Genomic DNA, 19,393 nt, shown 5'->3' with positions numbered 1-19,393 from the left:
CAGTGGAAAAAATTTTGATTTTTCGATTTTTGTACCTATTTTTCTATATCGGCAACACCTATTTCAACATCGACAACACCTAATATATATTCCTGCCCGCCCCTACGCAATAGAAGGAACATTTATAAAAAATATTACTTTACAATAAAAATATAATGACATTGGCTACTTACGAAAGCAAAGAAAGGAACATTTGAATATTAATATTACAAGGAAGATTCAAGTCTTTCAAAAGACTCCTGCCGATCAAAGGTCAATAATGGTAGTTAAACATTAACGGGTATGGTGGTTTCTGGTCTCCCGTTCTTATCTCAAAAATATTACTGTTATCAAACTGTTTTTCACGCAGACGTCAATTTTGAATAAATTTTACATTTATAGAAACGTTAGATTTATCAACTCACCTCTCGAATTAAATGCCACCATGAAACTGGTGAAAATTTTTAATCGATTTCACCTTTTTTCGCGGGAAACCTTTCAAGTCCGCCGACGCTTTCTTCAATTCTGTCCCCTCCATACGCCTATCGTTTTCAAGCTCTTTGTATTTTAATCAGAAACCCCATTTGAATTGACCAATTTTTGGTTAAATTAATATATAGAAATAGAAACGTAATCGAGATAAATCGGATTTTAAATAATTTCTTTGATAGTTGGAGTAGGTGGGTTCGATTCGTTTTGGGGCAACTTCATCAAATTTCGATTAAAGATGGAGTTGCATCACAAATCGTTCATTGTTTTAGGTAATTAGTTTACTATTTCTTTTTCTTTTTTGTTTTTTCTTTTTGTTTGTTTCCCAATTCCACATTCTTTAATTTAATTTCTCCTTTTGTGGGTAGGTTTTTTCTTTGATTTTTAAATTTTTTACAGGTGGGGCTTCCTTGAGAATATTATATCTCTTGGAATTTAGCGAAAAACCCACGGATTTTGAGATCTTTATAGTTCGAATTTCGCAGATAAGTTCCATTCTAGTGGGAGACTGCATTTCTTCTTCTTCTTCTTTTAGTACATGGCTCTGCAAATTTAGGATCAAATTAGAAAATGTTTGAGGAAGAATTTGCAGGGTGTTGATTGAGAAAAATAAATAAGGGAAAATTGATCATCATAAAAAATGACATTTGAGGCTGTAGATCATAATCATAATCATCAAGGTGTTGAAACGAAGAATGTTTTGGTGGGAATTCGATTTGATGAATGTGGTAGAGAGCTTCTTGATTGGGCTATGGTGAAAGTTGCAGATGCAGGTGATCGTGTAATCGCCATTAACGTTTGTCATAATTCAGGTAACTTTTTCTTTTTCCTTTTTTTTATTTTCTTGAATATGATGTGGTTCTTGTTAAAGGATTTATTTTTTTAATATTCAAATTACTTCAATGTTTTACAGACTCTGTATCAAAGTACAAGAGTTTGTTGGATGATTATCTGGCCGATTATGAAGGCCTTTGTGACCAAAAACAGGTATTGTTTTTCAACATGCTAAACTTATTACAATGGTCTCAAGTAGACCAAGGCGCCCTGGTGCAGTGCACCAAGACGCCATCATGTGCATCAAAGCATCAACATCTGGTTGTTGTTTGATACACAACAAGATTAGAATTTCGAATTTCGAACATGTTTTTTTTTTTTTTTCAGATTGACCTTACGGGTCAAGTAGTGAGAGGGAATTCAATACGGAAAGTTTTGGTTAAAGAAGCAAAGTTTTATTCTGCAGCCGCTGTTATTGTTGGGGTTAGCAAGGTCAAGGCTTTCGGGTAAGTGGATGTTTTTAAACAAAATCATTTTTCTGTTCCAAGAAAATGAATCTTTTCGTATGAAAATTTTAATTTAAAGTATCTAACACATGGTATACTTTGGAGATTGTGCCTATTCAAAAAAAAAGTTGTTCCTTTTTTGCCTATCAATGTTATAAAGGACTTTAATACTCTTGAAAATTTTGTAAAAAGTGGAGTTACTAAAACCTTATTTCCCTCTTTTTTGTACATTAAGTTAAAAATATATATATTCATATATGGTTTACGACATTAAATTATGTTTGCTATTAAGTTTATCAAGTAAAAAAAAACATCATTTAATACTTTTACTTATGTTATTTGAAGGTGTTGGCTTTCAATTGCTAAATATTGTGCAAAGAAACTACCTTTAGCAACTGAAGTTTTGGCTCTCCATAATGGGAAAGTTGTTTTCAAGAGGTTTTCCAATGGCCAACTTTCAGGTATTTTCATTTGGTATATCGCTTACATAACATAAAATCTGGTCATGTTAGGCCATAGGCATGACATGATCAGGTTTATGTTACAATCTGATGATCCTAATTTACGCAAGTTTAATTTTTAAAAAACGTGTCTTCTTTTTTTTGTTTATGATCTTATACTAAAGTTTTTTGACATTTTTACCAATCACAAATGGGATCAAATCAAGAATTTCCAAAAAAAAGAAGGCAAATAAATGAATAATGATAGAGAAATCTACATGAGGCATGAGTTTTTACTTTATGACAAAAACTACATACATAAAAGCAAGAAATAGCAATGTATTTTTATTGATTTGTTTATTATAACATCTTACTTTTGTTTCGTGTTATAGCAATATAAACCAAATAAGCAAACACAAAGCAATTTAGTTGCTATAATTGCTATTTTTCAAAGTTTAATGTTCTAAAATGCTTTAATTTGGTAGATTTTTCCATTCATCTTTTTTTCTCCAACGAACATTTACATAACCTTTACTGAGACGCATCTTTAATGACCATACTCGTGTTACTATCATGTGATATGTTAGGATTATTATATCAATGTTATCGTATCTCAAGACTATAACACATCAAACATTAAATACCAAATCTCAATATCTACCTCCTTTTAATTATATATTAATTATTTTCTAAAAAGGGTCAATGCGAGATCCGAGGCCAAGTTTCTACTTAATCGGCAACTCCAATTTGAAAGACACCCAGTCGGAGTTTTGCTACTCCGAGGCCTCAGAAATGGGGAGACACAGTTCCGAAGAGATCAAAAGCCTAAAAGATGAAGAATTAGACCCTTTCGAACTGCGGAAGAAAGCTCTGAGCTCTGTTTCTGTTGTGATCGAGGATTTTGCCCATCAAAGACCTGGATGGCCTCTTCTCCGAGCAAACACCGTGTTAACGCCGTCGGCAATGGAGGCTAGAAAAATGTCGGTGGTGAAGTGGGTGATGAACTTGCCGAACAGGTCGACGCCGGGGACTCCAAGAACGCCGTCGTCGAATAGTGAAATTAGCCCTAAAAGCATGGCGTCGGATTCTAGGTCGGAATCTAGTTTGTTCACAAACACGAGCAACGAGAGTGGAACTCCGATCGATAAAAGCCATGAGTTGCCGGAAATTTTGAATCTTTTACTCAAAACTAATCCGTCTCGATGTCAATGGTTTGGGTTTGATCTACTTAGAGCCTCAACATCTAACTTTGCGTCAGGTAATTTTACTGATTTTGAGTGTAGATTTTTAAGAAAATTAGCAAAACTGATTGAAAATCGTCTTTTTAATTACAGAGAATTTGATCGGGAAAGGTGGTTGTCATCGTGTATATAAAGGGATGTTTCCTGATGGAAAAATGGTGGCTGTGAAGATCAGAAGGTCATCAAGAGAAGCATGGAAAGATTATATTCTGGAAATCGACATTATGACTTCGCTAAATCATGAAAACATCACACCTCTTTTAGGGGTATGCGTGGAAGAAGATAACTTGATTTCTGTTTATGATCTCGTGCTTAGAGGAAATTTAGAGGACAATATACATGGTAAGTTTCTTTCAGAAAAGAAATTTGATACGTAAAAATTTTAAATTTACTACAATTTTCTTTTTAGGGGTGAAAAAAGGTACATAAAATTACCTGTACTTGTCCAGTTGTCCAGTTGTCCTTCAAACCATTGATTTATGGTTTTAGCCTAAAAGTACATATGAACTATTATTTTTTATTGATTTGTCCATTAAAATATTATTTTTATCATTTTAGCTATTAAACTATTATTATAATATATTAATGAACAATTAATGGTTTTATGGCTAAATCCATAAAATGGTGACAGTAAGTTGCGATTTTTATATACTTTAACCATTTTTAAAACTGGATAACCAGGAAACTTGTTGCTTTTTAAACCGTAAAAAACATGATGATTTAAAAATAAATAAATAAATAAAAACATGCTGATTTAATTGCTAAAGAAAATAGCTAGAGGCTATTTGATAATAAATGGTGAAAATTCGTTGTACTTTTTTTTTCGTATACGACCATATTAACTACAATAATCAAATTTGTCCTCGATCATTGCTCTTGTTCTTGGTAAAATTTCATCTAATTGATTAAAAAAAATAACGATTTTGCTCTTTTATTTCTGTATCTAGGTGCCACGAAGGACAAATCGATTTTATCATGGGAAATAAGATTGAATATAGCCATTAAAGTTGCTGAAGCTTTAAACTATTTGCATAAAGAATGTCCTCGGCCTGTCATTCATCGTGACATCAAGTCTTCCAACATTCTTCTCTCAGAAGAATTTGAGCCTCAGGTTTGTACCATACCATCTAGCATAGGTGCACAAATGGATTGGGTTGGGCTCGGCCAGGCCCAATCCCAGGTGCACACCACACACTGTGCAGTGTGCCTGTATCTAGTAACTTTTTTTGGGAATCTAGCGTGATTCGGTTTGTTGAATCTTGTTTGCAGTTATCGGATTTTGGGCTTGCGATATGGGGACCCACGAGTTTACCATTCCTGAGTCATAGTGATGTAGTTGGAACATTTGGGTATCTTGCTCCCGAGTACTTTATGTATGGGAAAGTTAGTGAAAAAATTGATGTTTACTCTTTCGGTGTTGTTCTCTTGGAGCTTTTGACCAGAAAAAGACCGATCAGTTCGGATCCCGTTAAAGGCGAAGATAGTTTGGTCATGTGGGTAAGAATCTTTCTTGAAACCTTGTAAATATGCCATTTGTCGATGAGGGTATTTACGTCTTTTGCACATACAAGAGATTGTGAGTGAGTCCCTCTCCTACCTTTTTTCAAAAACGTTGGAATTTTTGTTCCAATGCATGCCAAACCGAGTATAACTTGTCGAGGGTAACAAATGGGGTCTTAGGCTAATTGTTTTTTGGGGTTTTTCTAATTATATTATGTATATAATGTAGGCAAAACCGAAGCTAGAAAAGGGTGATCTTGCAAGCATATTAGATGTCGATTTGGACAAAGAAGTCAATAAAAATCAAATAGTTCGAATGGCTCTAGCTGCAACACTTTGTCTCACAAGATCAGCTAGAAGGCGTCCCACAATGAACGAGGTTTGAGAAAACATCTATTCATGCTTATAATATCCACTACCTTGCATTTGTTACACTATACACGACTTGACAAACTTTCTAGGGCTATTTTCATTTGTTACACCTTGTCTTTTTAGAAGGAAAAGTCGTAAACTCTATTTTTTGTAGGAAATTTTATGACATTTTCTGTTTTGTTTGTCTTTAGGTCTTAAACATTTTAAGAGGGGAGCATGATTTGGACAAGAAGTCAACTCAAAATGATTTGGAATTGTTGTGTACTAATGAAGATCATGACGATGATGATGATGATGATGAAGTTTATCCGGAATCAAATGCGGAGTCTCATTTGAGTCTTGCATTTCTTGATGTTGATGATAAGTCAACATCGTTTGGTAGTGTGGATGTAAATCAACACACACGGCATACATTAGAAGGATACTTGAGGGGAAGGTGGAGCCCGTCTTCGAGCATGGATTAGGTTTGTTTTTGTGTGGTGTGGGGAAAATTCTTCGGGTTTTTTTGTGAAGAATGTAGATAGTTTTGTATAGCTTGAGAATGTATACGAAGGGGAAAAAAGAATGTGCACCCGATGATGAGGTGTTGTGTGTTTTTACGAATCGAGATGTAAACGTGAGATTTTCTAGTGAATTGAGAATGCGTGGTTTTCATTCAAATTTGTCTCGATAGTGTTTGTCACACAGGACAAAAGTCACACAATATATATTACATTTAACATGCATTATATTAGCACCATCATTCGGAACAAAAAAAATGTAATTATATTTTCAAACGAGGTGGAAGATGACTTGTTCTTAGTCTTTCGTCTATAAAATAACATGACTTCTTTCTCGTCTTTATAATTAAAAATAGATCTAGAAACTAAAATGTCTATTGCAGTCTGGTTACGTCTCTTGTCTTAAGTAACGAAATTTTCATTGGGCCATATTTTTATATTATATATCCTTATTCATTGTAAAATATATTTTTATATTAGAAGTTACCAAAAAGTAGAAATTTTGTTATAAAAAACATACGCAAGACAAAATACCAAATGTTAATGGATATGTTGAATGATAACTGATAAAGAACAGAAATTAGGGTTTGATGAAATAAGATCAAACAGAGAACGATTGAAAAGAAAGAAGATGATGAAATAGACTAATTGATTAAACGATCAACACAATCTAAAAAGATTGCCCAGGGAATCTCCCTCTCTCTAAGCCAAAGCTTAAGAGCCAATACAAAGTATTACACTATCAATTTTCCAGACATCCCTCTACTGTGACCTTTCTCTCTATTTATTATAATCCTAACCCACCTAGGAGAATTTCCTGTTTTGCCCTTTACTGGGCCTTCTAGACAAAACGTATAAAATTTTTGCTTAAATGGTATTTGGGTCCAGCAATACTCATTTCCTATCAATAACGGGTTAATGACTTGGTATGTAACTAATGGTTCTTCATTCACATATTTGATCGGTTTCTTTTTCTTTGTACACCATATACCACCAACTGAATTTGTTTATTTTTATATCAGAATTCCTTGTTTATTTGGCTACGTCGTATTGTCGGTTACATCTCTTATTTGGAAATTGAGATGATTAGATGGATGTAAATATTATGTGTAAGGCTGTAAGTGAACCAAAATAACATGGAAAAAAGTTTGATCATGTTCGTTCATTTAAGTTTAATCGATTAAACAAACAGACACAAACATATAAATAACTAATTTTCGTATTCATGTTTGGTCTTTTTACAAATCAATTTATGTGTGTTTATTCTTTTATGTCCATTAGGATGCTAAATGAACACAAAAACATTAACGAACATAGATGAACATAAACATACAAATCAATATTCTTACACTTATGTTAAAGGTGCTTCAAAATTGTAATTATGCATGACAATTTGTTGTTCTCAAACATGCAACCTTAAGTAGGGTTGCATAAGATTATGATGCATAAACATAGTACTTCTTTTTATGAAGCTCTTTTCTTATTGTCGTTGTATGATTTTAATTTTATGTAAGGGAGAAAATACCATGGCTCTCAAGTTAACTATAGGGATTTAAGAGTATAATTAGGACTTTTTATAAGCCTATTATATAGAGTCATCTAGATGTTATATTTTATTCATTCCTTCAGCCATGTACAGTGAGCCATGTACAGTGGCGGAGGCAATGTATAATGAGGGGGGTCAGTGTACGATTAGGGGGTCCATACATCCCACTTGAAAGTGGATCCCAGCATATATGCATAGCACATATACATACATTATTTATTTTTTATTTTTTTCAATTAGAAAGTTCTTCATTTGGCACCCACTAATCATGCTTTCTTAGCTCTTTTCTTTCTTTTTCTACCCAAATTCACCTTTCTTTTTTTGCCATGCACAGCAACACTTTAATGGGTTAATTTAATTTTAGTTTTTTTAATTTTGATTATATTAATTAATAGGTCTGGATCCGCCACTGGCCATGTAACCATTTTTTATATAATCGAGTTACATTACTATACAAAGTTGTGCCATATGATTTTTTTCACATGGGTTTCCACCTATATTTTTGTTTTTGGTGCTCTTTTATTTTGCTTCTTTTGATCATCATATTCTTTTATTTTGCTTCTTGTTGTCATCATATTTATGTAAGGTTCAAAAATATCATATACAATGGAGTTAATTGTTTGGCTCTCGATTTAGCTAAGGGATGTTTCCAGTTTGTTAGGGGTTCTAAAGTGTCATTAGGACTCTTTGTATGACTATTATATAAAGACATCTAGATGTCATATTTTACTCATTCCTTCATCTATATTATTTTTCCTTCTCCTTGGAAATTTTATGTAACATTTTTCTTTATAGTTGAGTTACATTAATATACAAAGTTGTGCCTTGTATTTTTTTTACACAGTTTTCACCTATATTTGTGTTCTTGTTATTATTTTATTTTGCTTCTTGTGATTAGGGTTGTAAACGAATTAACGTTCAGCTTACCATTCAGTCGAAAGTTCGTTTAAATTTATTTACTTAATAAATTAACGAACATGAATAAGATTTTCCGTTCGTTTAGTTAAATTAACAAACGTGGACAACGATGTCATTCATTCATTTATGTTCATAAACATCTATTCATATTCGCTCATTTACATTTGTTATATTTAGTCATTTATATTCATACATTTCCGTTCATTTAGACTACTCGCATCATCAACTAAACTTAACATAACTATCTATTAAAAAACTAATTTATTTTTTTTCCACCTATACAATCCAACCAAACCCGTTTTCTATACCCATTAACCACCCAACCAAACACGCTGATGATGTGTTGTGTATTTTAACAAATCAAAATGTGCACCCATTGTTGCCATTCCTAGTGACCTCTAAGTTGGTCAACATTCAAAGTGTTTTTTGATACAATGAACGTTCGGCTCTAGACAATTAAAGAACCCAACCATCTTCCGCGTTAAATGGTTCAGTTTTTTTTAACTTTCATATCTTATCATTGAAAACAGATCTAAAAACTATAAAGTTTGCTTATTAGAATCTAGTATGCCTCATCTGGTCTTGTCTCAAGTAACCAAATATTTATTTGGTTATACTTTTTATACTACAAATCTTAACTATCTGTAAAACATATTTTATAAAATAAAAATCAGCCTTTGGTTATTGTGTAGTTGCTGCAACTCAATTAACTAATAAACAACACAATTCTAGGCATACATACAATACAACATCAACATTCATGTTTCTTGAAATCCACTGATAATTTTCATTTTCAAGCATATAAATAGCAACTTAAAATTTGAATTTAAATGCCATCATCTTCATGATAAATACTTTCAGCCATTTGCCAAACCTGCAACGCATTGTCTTCAGCCACACTAGAAATCACCCATGGCTCGTTTTTGTTCCATGAAAAGTCTGATATTTTTGCCTTGTGTCCACCATGTGAGAACAAAAGCTCTGGTGGACCATCTTCAGTTTCACCTTCCAGCTGTTCATCTCCAATCCTGAAATAAGTTTGAACAATCACCCAAATTCAGAAGATGTGTTTGGAAGGATAAGGGCATTCAGGTCTTTTGACACAAGTCTCAGTTTAAGTACCTGTTTAGGTCCCACACCATCAGCCTTCTGTCATCAGCAGAAGATGCAATCACAGTTTCATGGTTTGGGTCCCACTCAACTTGGAATACCTCCTCCCTGTATATTAAATTTTTATGTAAAATAAAATATTATATAAAAAACATAAAAGCAAAATTAAGAAGCATACGTATGACTACTCAAAACATGAAGAGGCGATGTTAGTTTCCTCATGTCAAAAAGCCCAACTGTTGTATCTGAAGATGCTGTAGCCAAAACCCACTCATTGAAAGGATTAAAAGATAAATAATTCACCTGGAAATTATTATAAATGTCATTAGAAAACTGAAAAAGAAAAGCTATTAATATTAAAAAAAAAAAAAAAAAAAGTAAAGTTTTACCTCTTTCTCATGAACTACAACAGATTGTTCATGTTTATTTGTGCGTAAATCCCAAATCATTAGCTTACAATCATCCCCAACAGAACCAAATAAGCTTTCATTCTTCAAATGCCATGATACATCTTCAACTAAACTCCCATGATCCTGCATTAACATTTATCATTTAATTTCAACTGCAAGAATTATTAACACTCACTAATAAACCATAAATGATAAAACCTAAGTAATGAAAGATACAAAAAGTACCTCGTAAATGTATTTGGCATCAAGAACTTTATTTGAAGGCATTGCAGACACATCCCATAAACATATTTTACAATCATTAGAACCACTCAAGAGATACCCTTCTTTAAAAGAGCTCCATGAAAGCCCATAGCCTTCTTTTTCATGACCCCTTAACTTTGCATCAGGTTCACAAGAGCCCCCTTCATCATTTAAAAGTTGTTTTGTGGAATCAAATACATAGACTTCAGAAGAACTTGTCTTTGCTGCAATAATTGATGGGTTTTGTGGCATACATCTTGCCCGATTTACCTCTCCATCAACATGAATCTTCTGAATTATCTCTACCTATAAGCATTAGGTAAAAAAAATTAGGCTAAAGGCAAGAATCAGCAATGTAACTTTGTTGATTTGTAGTATGATGTCATAATAAATAAATGAATACATAGTAAGTTGCTGTTTCTTGCATTTAGCCCTAAAATGTAATCCTAGATATCAATGGATGCAAGTGCTCTCATAAAATTGACACATACGTCGGATCCAAATTTCATTTGCAAGATTTTTATTATTTTGTATTGAGAGTTTCTTATATTAGAATGGGTTACAATTTTTGAGGTGCCACCCTGCATCATATCTACTACAAATCTTCGGATCCCCAAAACGTTTGTAAGATTAGTACTTTTCTAAAATTGAAGTGTGGGAATCCAACAATTTACTTATCTAGACAATTCAATAATAGAAATTTCGTTGTGGAACATAGATTATTGTACCGATTCGAGTAAAGAAATAGCATAAGAACAAGCGACCGACTGACCTTAGGGATATGAGGGTTTTCGTGATTGGTGTCGAGAGAAGATGATGGATTAACCGGCAAGAGGACATCTGCGACGAGAAGGAAGTTAGGACTTTCATCGGAGGTATGCGTCCCGAGAATCAGCTTGTGAGTGGCGAAAGAGCCGTCTTTGTACGGAGACGGCGGCGAAGGGAGCCACTGAACGGTTAGTGAAGGCCACTCAAGAGAGTGAGAGACGATGAGATCGTATAAGAATGGAGAGTTCTTCTTCCATACACTGAACTCCTCCTCCACTTGGTGGTCTTCGCCGGCGCCGGCTCCGTCGTCTTCCTCCGACCTCATTCTTCTCTTTCTCTCTCACTATCTAGATTGTTTTCCCGCGTAGGTTTGGAAGTAGAAATGCTGAGGCGGCAAACTACAAGCGTTATATGCAAGCTGGAATGGGCTTCAGGCCCATTCAATACTTCATTATCGGTCCATATCTATTTTTATAAATTGGCATAAACATAATCATATAAATAAACTTGTGAATATATATTTTTTTTTTAATATCTAATTTTTGGATATTTTCAAACATATTTAATAAGGCGATATTTTGGACCAAATCAGTTTTGTTTTGAATTATTTTATTTCATAGCAAAAAAAAAATTGACAAAATGTAGATTTTAGATTTTGGATTTGGATTTTAGTATAAATTGTGCCGAAGTATTTTGAAATTTCAAAAACATGTTTGAAATATGGATAAACAAATCCTAAATTTCGAGAAAAATATTTAGTATTTACGGAAATCTAACGAAACCATAACTTCTAATAAATCTTAGTAAATATGTTTTCAATATAAAAACTATTTTATATGGATATGTCCGTTAGGCTAAGGGTGTTTTGCCACTTTTTGCACATTCTTTTTGCCGTCACGTAAACAAAACATCATTTTTGTCACACTACATAGAACTTTTACCATTTAGGAGGGTGGTTTATAGAATTTGAGAATTAAAAAAAATCAAAAAAAATAGCACTTGATTGGTTGGTAGGTGGGGTTAACTAATAATTGAACTCGATAGATATGTAGGTGCGGTTAATTAATAATTGAACTCGATATATAGGGAAAAGTTCAATAGAGAACCATTATTAATCAAGGAACCAAGGAATCGATCCAAAGCGTCGAAATTTAAAGCGATCAACGGCAAAAAGATGGGTTGTAGACTTTTACAATGGACGCACATGTACCGGATTTTAACGAAACTCACTTCCTTTTTTCCGTTTAAAATTTTTATTAGGCCATGTTTTTATTGAAAAAAAAACTGACTATACCGTTGTTTATAATTTTTCGTCTTCTTTTTATATAGATCAATGATGATATATAAAAAACGAAATTTTTTTTTTCGAAAAAAACTCACTTCATTTTCTTTGTTGAAAAGTTAAGGTCAATTTTTTTATAGAAAAAAAAAATTAATAAATATATCAAAATTCATACTTTTTAGTACTTTTTAAACATAGATTCATATTAATGTTAAAAAAACGATATTTATGTTCAGATTCATATTGTGAACCTGTTCAGATTCATATTATGAACCTGTTCAAATTCATATTGTGAAGTTGTTCTGATTCACATTGTAAACCTTATCAGATTCACAGTGTGCATAATAGTAAGTCAGATTCACAATGTGAATCTGAATTGATCGAACTTTTTCACATTGTAAATGTTAAAAATTGAAATATTTACAGTTTAGATTCACAGTGTGAATCTACACTAATCGATTTTATTTTTTTGTCGGTGTTGATGTTTATTAATAGAGTACAAAAAATTGATTTTTTTGGACATAATTAGTTTTTTTTTTATAAAAATAAACTAAATATTGAAAAAACTAACAAAATTAAGTGGGCTTTTTCGGAAAAAAAAATCGTTTTTTATATATCAACATGGATCTCTATGGAAAGAGGACGAAAATCGAGAACAACGGTATATTCTGGTTTTTTTTCGATAAAAAATGTGGCCTATAAAAAAAATTAACGAAAAAAAGAGGTGGGTTTTTTGGTATTGAGGTGAAATTTTTGGTATAATTTGGTGTGTGTGCTTCCAATGTACAAGTATACATCTATATATTGTGAGGTTCAATAGAGAATCATAATTAACAAATAACCAATGAACCAATCGTGAGCGTCGGAAATCATAATGATCAACGGTCAAGGAAATAGATGTATACTTGTACATTGGACGCATACACGCACCAGATTATACCAAAAAAATTCATCTCCTTACCAAAAAACTCACCTCTTTTTTTCGTTTAAATTTTTTTTAGTCCACATTTTTTATCGAAAAAAAAAACCGAATATACAGTTGTTCTCGATTTTTCGTCATCTTTCCATAGAGATCCATGTTGATATATATAAAACGAATTTTTTTTTCAAAAAAAATCCACTTCATTTTGTTAGTTTTTTCAATATTTAAGTTCATTTTTATCAAAAAAAAAAAAACTAATTATACCAAAAAAAATAATTTTTTGTACTCTATTAATAAACATCAACTCCGACTAAATAAAACAAACCTCGATCAATGTAGATTCACACTGTGAATCTAAACTGTAAATATTTCAATTTTTAACATTCACAATGTGAAAAAGCTCGATCAGTTCAGATTCACATTGTGAATCTGACTTACTATTATGCACATTGTGAATCTGAGAAGGTTCACAATGTGAATCTGAACAAGTTCACAATATGAATCTGAACAGGTTCACAATGTGAATCTGAACTGAAATATGAATCTGAACAGGTTCACAATGTGAATCTGAACTGAAATATCGTTTTTTTTTTAACATGAATATTAATCTATGTTTAAAAAGTACCAAAAAGTATGAATTTTGATATATTTATTAATTTAACTTTTCAATAAAGAAAATGAAGTGAGTTTTTTTCGAAAAAAAAAGTTCGTTTTTTATATATTATCATTGATCTCTATGGAAAGATGACGAAAAATCGTTAATAACGGTATATTCGGTTTTTTTTTTTTAAAAAAAACATGACCTAAAAAAAATTTAAACGAAAAAAGTAAGTGGGTTTTATTATAATCCAGTGCATGTGCGTCCATTGTAAAAATCTACAACCCTTCATTTTGCCGTTAATCATTTTAAACTCCGACACTTTGAATTGGTTCATTGGTTCATTGGTTCATTGATTAATAATGGTTCTGTATTGAACTTTTCTATATATATATATATATATATATATATATATATATATATATATATATATATATTTGGAAACGGCAAATTTGTATAAAACTGAAACCCCCGACAAGCAAGAAGCTAAAAAGCGGGGGCCAGAACAACAGTACATAAAGACAATTATATAGAGGAGAATGGAAAAATATTCCATTCATCCAGGTTACAGATACTATTATTACCTCTACTTTTAATCCAAACATACACCATTGATTTAATGTTTTCCACTGCCCTTGTAATGGTGCACGACCTCGCCTGAAAGAGTCTCTCGTTCCTGATTTTCCATAGAATCCAGAGTAGCCCGTAACAAATAGCAACAAATCTCTTTCGTTTCTTTGGACATCTGCCCCATGTAGCAGCAAACTCAGTGATATCTCCCACATGTTGTGCATCAAAATCTTGAATATTACATCATCTTAAGATTTTGGACCTCACCATCGTGGCAAAAGGGAATCGAATAAGTATGTGATTGACACATTCTAAACCATTAATACATGATCCACAATATGAAGAATCGATATTGATACCTCTGCTCGCCAAAGCCAAAGCGGAAGGTATTCGACCTTGGGCAGCCCTCCATATGAACGTTGTGACTTTGATAGGGATTAGTTTGCTCCAGATAATCTTTAGTTGCAAAAGATTAGGTATAGGATTTCTGCCGATCTTTCTCCTTAGTAAGCAGACTTTGTATCTTCCATCAGCAGTTAATGGACATATAACTTGGTCTGATCCATCACCGATGTGCGTGTTTGCAATCACATTGGTTAGCCTTGTCACCTCCTCCTATAAACCATATCATGTAGGGCAAGACTTCCAATCCCACGTGACACCTTCACGATATATTCTTTCACCTACTAAGCATCTTTTTGTGATTCAAGATTATACAGTTCCAGAAAAATTGTCACGATATATTCCTTCCAATCCGACCAAAAATCATGCCAAAATTGAGTTATGTATCCAGATTTTATAATTAGATTGAAGATATTGTAGAATCCAAAACCCATATCCTCAATGTCCTTTTTTGTTGCTGCCACGTTTTTCCACACACCTGTTACTGATCTATTGGAGAGATAGTCAATAGGTTTATTGCTTAAGTTGTGTATTCCATAAATAACCTTGGCCCAAATTGATGATTCCTATGTCTTGAGTCTCCACCACCATTTAACAAGGAGAGCAATGTTCAAGGCTTTGATAGATCCCATGCCAAGACCACCATCTTGTTTTAATGCTATAATTTTCTCCCATGCAACCCAATGAATCTTTTTTGCCTCATTACTGCCACCCCATGATAATTTCCTACGTAATTTTTCCAGAGTGTCAATAACCCCACTGGGGGCTTTGAATAATGACAGGTAATACGTAGGTAAGTTACCCAGCACCGACTTTATTAAGGTGAGACGACCTCCAAACGAAAGTGTCTTTGATTTCCATTCGGAGAGTTTTGCGTGGAACTTGTTGATGATAGGTTTCCAGTTCTTGATTAGATTCATGTTTGCCCCCACAGGAACGCCCAAGTAGGTAAACGGTAGAGAACCCGCTTCACAACTGAGCAATCGAGCCCATCGAGTGGTTTCTGATTTTGAGGCGCCAACACCACACACCATTGATTTGTGAAAATTAACTTTGAGGCCCAACGACACATGGAAGCATTTCAGAATATGGGCAAGGTTTTTTAAGTTTGATTTACACCATTCGCCCATAAACAACGCATCATCCGCGTAGAACAAGTGAGAAATTATCGGACCATTATTTGGGAGCTGTACACCTTTAAAAATGCCTTTATCGCTAGTCGTCTTCAATGCCACATTTAAACCTTTCATTGCAATTATAAATAAGAAGGGTGAGAGTGGGTCTCCTTATCTTACACCTTTGGAGATGCAAAACTCTTTTGTGGGGGCACCGTGGATTAGGACCGAAGCACGCGATGATGACAAACATCCTTTAATCCATGATCTCCACTTTTTTCCAAAACCCATTTGTGCAAGAATTGAGTCCAAATATTCCCAATTCACAGAATCAAAGGCTTTATCAAAGTCTACTTTGAAGAGGAGTAACTTCTTTTTTATGCTTTTCGCCCAACCACACATCTCATTTATGACAAGTGGCCCATCTAAGATGTTTCGACCTTCAACATAAGCAGACTGAGTTTCATCAATAATGTTGCCAATTACCATCTTGATTCTTGTCGCAAGCACCTTTGAAATAATTTTATACATATAGCCAATCAAACTGATGGGCTTGTAGTCACTGAGGTTCATGGGGTCTTTCATTTTTGGAGCAAGCGAGATACAAGAAGAATTGCAGTCGCGAGCGAGTGTGCCTGTATCTTCAAAGTGTCTCACGAATTTCATTATGTCTGAAGATAATGTCAGCCAGTAATGTTTGATGAACTTAAATGTGAAGCCATCCGGGCCCGATGCCTTATCCCCGCCGCAAGCCCAAACGGCAGTTTTAACTTCGTCAATTGATATAGGCGCCTCCAGTCTGATGGCATCCATCATTGAGATGGATTTGAATAGAGGGTTTATCAATTTAGGCCTTGACACCCAAGTTTATTTAAACTTTTTGTGGAAGAATCGGTATGCCTCAGATTTTATATCAACCACCTTCGTTACCCATCTACCATTTACCATAAGGCCCGAAATCAAATTCTTTCGTTTGTTTGAGTTTATGTATCCGTGGAAGAACTTGGTATTCTCATCCCCATCAATCATCCACTTTACTCGTGCTTTTTGTTTGAGGTTCATCACAGCTATCTTCTCAAGCTCCAGTATTCTGTTAATCCCCCTACTTCTGGTTTGTAGTTCCATCACAGTAAGATAGCGATAATTAGCCTCGTTTTCTAGATGGACAATGGATTCCTTAAGATTCGTGAGTTCTTGAGTTTCTTTTTTGTTTTCAATATTTCTCCACTTCCTAATTTCTTCTTTGAGGTGTCGTAGTTTCGCCGCAAGGTATGAGTCTGCATTTCCATAGCCATTGAATTCACTCCAAGTTTTAAGTACTAGCTGATCCAGACCATCTAACAATAACCAGGAGTTGTAGAACTTGAAGGAGGGGGTCCAAAGTTTTTGAAAGTCGAGGAGAGAGTGATTGGACAATGATCGGATAGGTGTCTAGGGTGTGCAGTGGCCGTGAGAGATGGGAAGAAAGTAAGAAAATTCGAGCAAGCCAAAAATCTGTCGAGCTTGCTAAGTTTTGTTGGATTAGGTGTCTAAGTTCATAACTATTTCTGGGTCGTACTTGACCCGACCCGACATGGTCCATTTGGGTTGCATGGCATCATGCATTTGGATAAACTAAAATGAGAGAAATAACACTTATGGTTTATTAATATATTATAAGTTCTAATATATTAATAATATTATTTAATTAGTTTTGATCAAAAATTAATCTAGTATTAATTAAGTGATCAAAAGATGACTAATTAAATATATGGGTTGATTATGTAAACCATCCATAACTTGTATAGTGGGCTAAAGGCTCCATGGATTATCAAGTTGGGCTAAGGTCAATAGGATGCTCCATGGGAGTTACAAACCCATGGGTCATGGAAATGAAGAGCCATGTTACATTAGGGTTTACATGGTGTAACCCTAATTGTAACACACTATATAAAGGATATGTTATCTACCAAAATCGGCTATATAAGTAGTTGCAAGAGGGCAAGCCGATTTCTAAGTGTGACATTCTCTCTCAAAGTTTATTCCAAGTGCATTTGGTGTTGTGTGAGACATTTGAGGCATCACACTTGGGGTGCTAGGCTCTCAAGGTTTTCAAGGAATCAAATCAACTACAAGGTATGTAATTCTAGCCATCTTTTATGTTAAAGTTCCCCATGTATGCTAGATAGGATTATGAACCTTGGAAAAAGTATTTTGCATGTAATTTTAGACAAACATAGATCCAAGGTTTTCTGGGGTTGCATGTACACTTAGGAGTGTTAGAATGCTCAAAACCCAACAGTGGTATCAGAGCCTAGGCTTGTTTGTTTGATACTTGATGCAAAATGGTGAAAAAAGTCGATTTTCTTGCTGTCTACATGATGAACTCGCCGAGTCTATGGGGGGATCGCCGAGTCCATGATCAAACTCATCCTACTCGTCGAGTAGGTTCGTGCGCTCGACGAGTAGGAGCCTCAGAATGCAGTTTTTCGACTTTTGCTGCTGGAAATGAACTAGAAACATTACCCTAAACTGTTTTGGTGTTATTAAACTTGTTTTAGATGGCGTAATGATTGTTCTAATCCATTTACAATGGCTAATATCAAAATTCCATGATTTTATGTGTTCTTGAAGTTTTGATATTCATATTCATGTTCTTATGAGATTAGATGATCATAGGAATTATTTGTAACTTCTTGTTAGTTTTAATTCTTGATCATTATGTGTTTTAATGGAATCCATAATTTGTCCTCAAGTTATGGATTACCAAAAGTCTTTATCTTTTAAAGTTCATTAAAATCACATAGGTTACATAAAATGAAGAGACAATCACTTTAATAAACCCATTAATCTCATAAGTTATGAATTGAAGAGTTTTGTAAAGTTACAAAACTTGCCCTCAAGTTTTGGAACATGTAAAGTCATCATAAAAACTTTAGTTCCGACCCTTAGAATTTTAAAAAGTTAAAATTCAACCCTTATACTTTATAATATTATAAGTTAATAATATATATATATATATATATATATATATATATATATATATATATATATATATGTATGTATGTATAAGATCAAGTCGTCTTACCATTAGTAGGCCTCATTCACGAAGTCGGTCTATAAGGGGGGTATAACGTTATTGCCTATAAAATGGCAGCTTAATGGGTGTCCACTCTCACCCACCGCTTCCTTGACTGGTGGAGGGTCGTTAGCCGAACGGGTAGGACAAGTACTTATAAAATTCTCATTAAAAGTATAATGATTATTATAAATTAACTAAATGTTTTATTAAATTCCCAATCTTAGTTACTTTAGGAAAAATGTGAATAAGGTGCTATCCCATGCAATTACACTTTGCACTTTGTCAAAGTCGTTAGTGGAGCGTGTGTGGTTAACCGGCACACTAACTTGGACTTAACAAGTTAGGTAAAGGGTGACTTAAGGTTTATCATAGGTCGGTGGAGCGTGTGTGGTTAACCGGCACATTGATTGAGTGATAAACATTAAGGGTACCAAGTAATTTGCACGGTTACTTCACACCTCGTTTTGTGATCCTCGGTATCCCAGTCACAAAACTTGGAGGGCACACTCGAGATTGAAACATGCCTTTGAAAAGTTCATTGCATCTCAAAAGAATCTAGGAATTTCTAAAGACCAATTAAAACCTAATAGTTTATATTTCGTTCTATGGTGGAAATTGGTGAATCGTCATTCGCCTACCTTCAAATA

At 33.8% G+C, this 19,393-nt stretch overlaps 2 protein-coding genes across 2 annotated transcripts; one reads left to right on the top strand and one right to left on the bottom strand.

Moving 5' to 3' along the window:
• Positions 1–604: 604 nt before the first annotated feature.
• On the top strand, positions 605–5,961 carry LOC145107537 (kinase with adenine nucleotide alpha hydrolases-like domain-containing protein). Its single transcript, XM_079044441.1, has 11 exons — positions 605–740; positions 868–1,280; positions 1,382–1,455; positions 1,630–1,748; positions 2,094–2,209; positions 2,886–3,446; positions 3,523–3,771; positions 4,377–4,540; positions 4,699–4,926; positions 5,159–5,308; positions 5,493–5,961. The coding sequence occupies exons 2-11, from the start codon at positions 1,109–1,111 to the stop codon at positions 5,763–5,765; spliced, it is 2,106 nt and encodes a 701-aa protein (XP_078900567.1). The 5' UTR covers positions 605–740; positions 868–1,108; the 3' UTR covers positions 5,766–5,961.
• Positions 5,962–8,904: 2,943 nt separating this feature from the next.
• LOC145107536 (WD-40 repeat-containing protein MSI3-like) lies at positions 8,905–11,165 on the bottom strand. Its single transcript, XM_079044440.1, has 6 exons — positions 10,801–11,165; positions 10,011–10,334; positions 9,765–9,908; positions 9,554–9,678; positions 9,388–9,483; positions 8,905–9,293 (listed from the first exon to the last, which is right to left on the bottom strand). The coding sequence occupies exons 1-6, from the start codon at positions 11,119–11,121 to the stop codon at positions 9,092–9,094; spliced, it is 1,212 nt and encodes a 403-aa protein (XP_078900566.1). The 5' UTR covers positions 11,122–11,165; the 3' UTR covers positions 8,905–9,091.
• Between the last annotated feature and the right edge of the window lie 8,228 nt (positions 11,166–19,393).

Source organism: Lactuca virosa, chromosome 4 (assembly GCF_052849685.1).
Source record: "Lactuca virosa cultivar CGN04683 chromosome 4, Lactuca_virosa_CGN04683_v6, whole genome shotgun sequence".
Taxonomy (NCBI): domain Eukaryota; kingdom Viridiplantae; phylum Streptophyta; class Magnoliopsida; order Asterales; family Asteraceae; genus Lactuca; species Lactuca virosa.
This window is presented reverse-complemented; position numbering and strand designations above follow the sequence as displayed.

Coding starts and splice junctions, on each gene's coding strand:
- LOC145107537 (XM_079044441.1), top strand. CDS start 1,109: ATGACATTTGAGGCTGTAGATCATAATCATAATCATCAAGGTGTTGAA. Junction 2,210..2,885: donor TTCCAATGGCCAACTTTCAG/GTATTTTCATTT, acceptor TTTTCTAAAAAG/GGTCAATGCGAGATCCGAGG. Junction 4,541..4,698: donor CAGAAGAATTTGAGCCTCAG/GTTTGTACCATA, acceptor TCTTGTTTGCAG/TTATCGGATTTTGGGCTTGC.
- LOC145107536 (XM_079044440.1), bottom strand. CDS start 11,121: ATGAGGTCGGAGGAAGACGACGGAGCCGGCGCCGGCGAAGACCACCAA. Junction 10,335..10,800: donor AAAACCCTCATATCCCTAAG/GTCAGTCGGTCG, acceptor TAATGCTTATAG/GTAGAGATAATTCAGAAGAT. Junction 9,294..9,387: donor ATGGTGTGGGACCTAAACAG/GTACTTAAACTG, acceptor AACTTATTTCAG/GATTGGAGATGAACAGCTGG.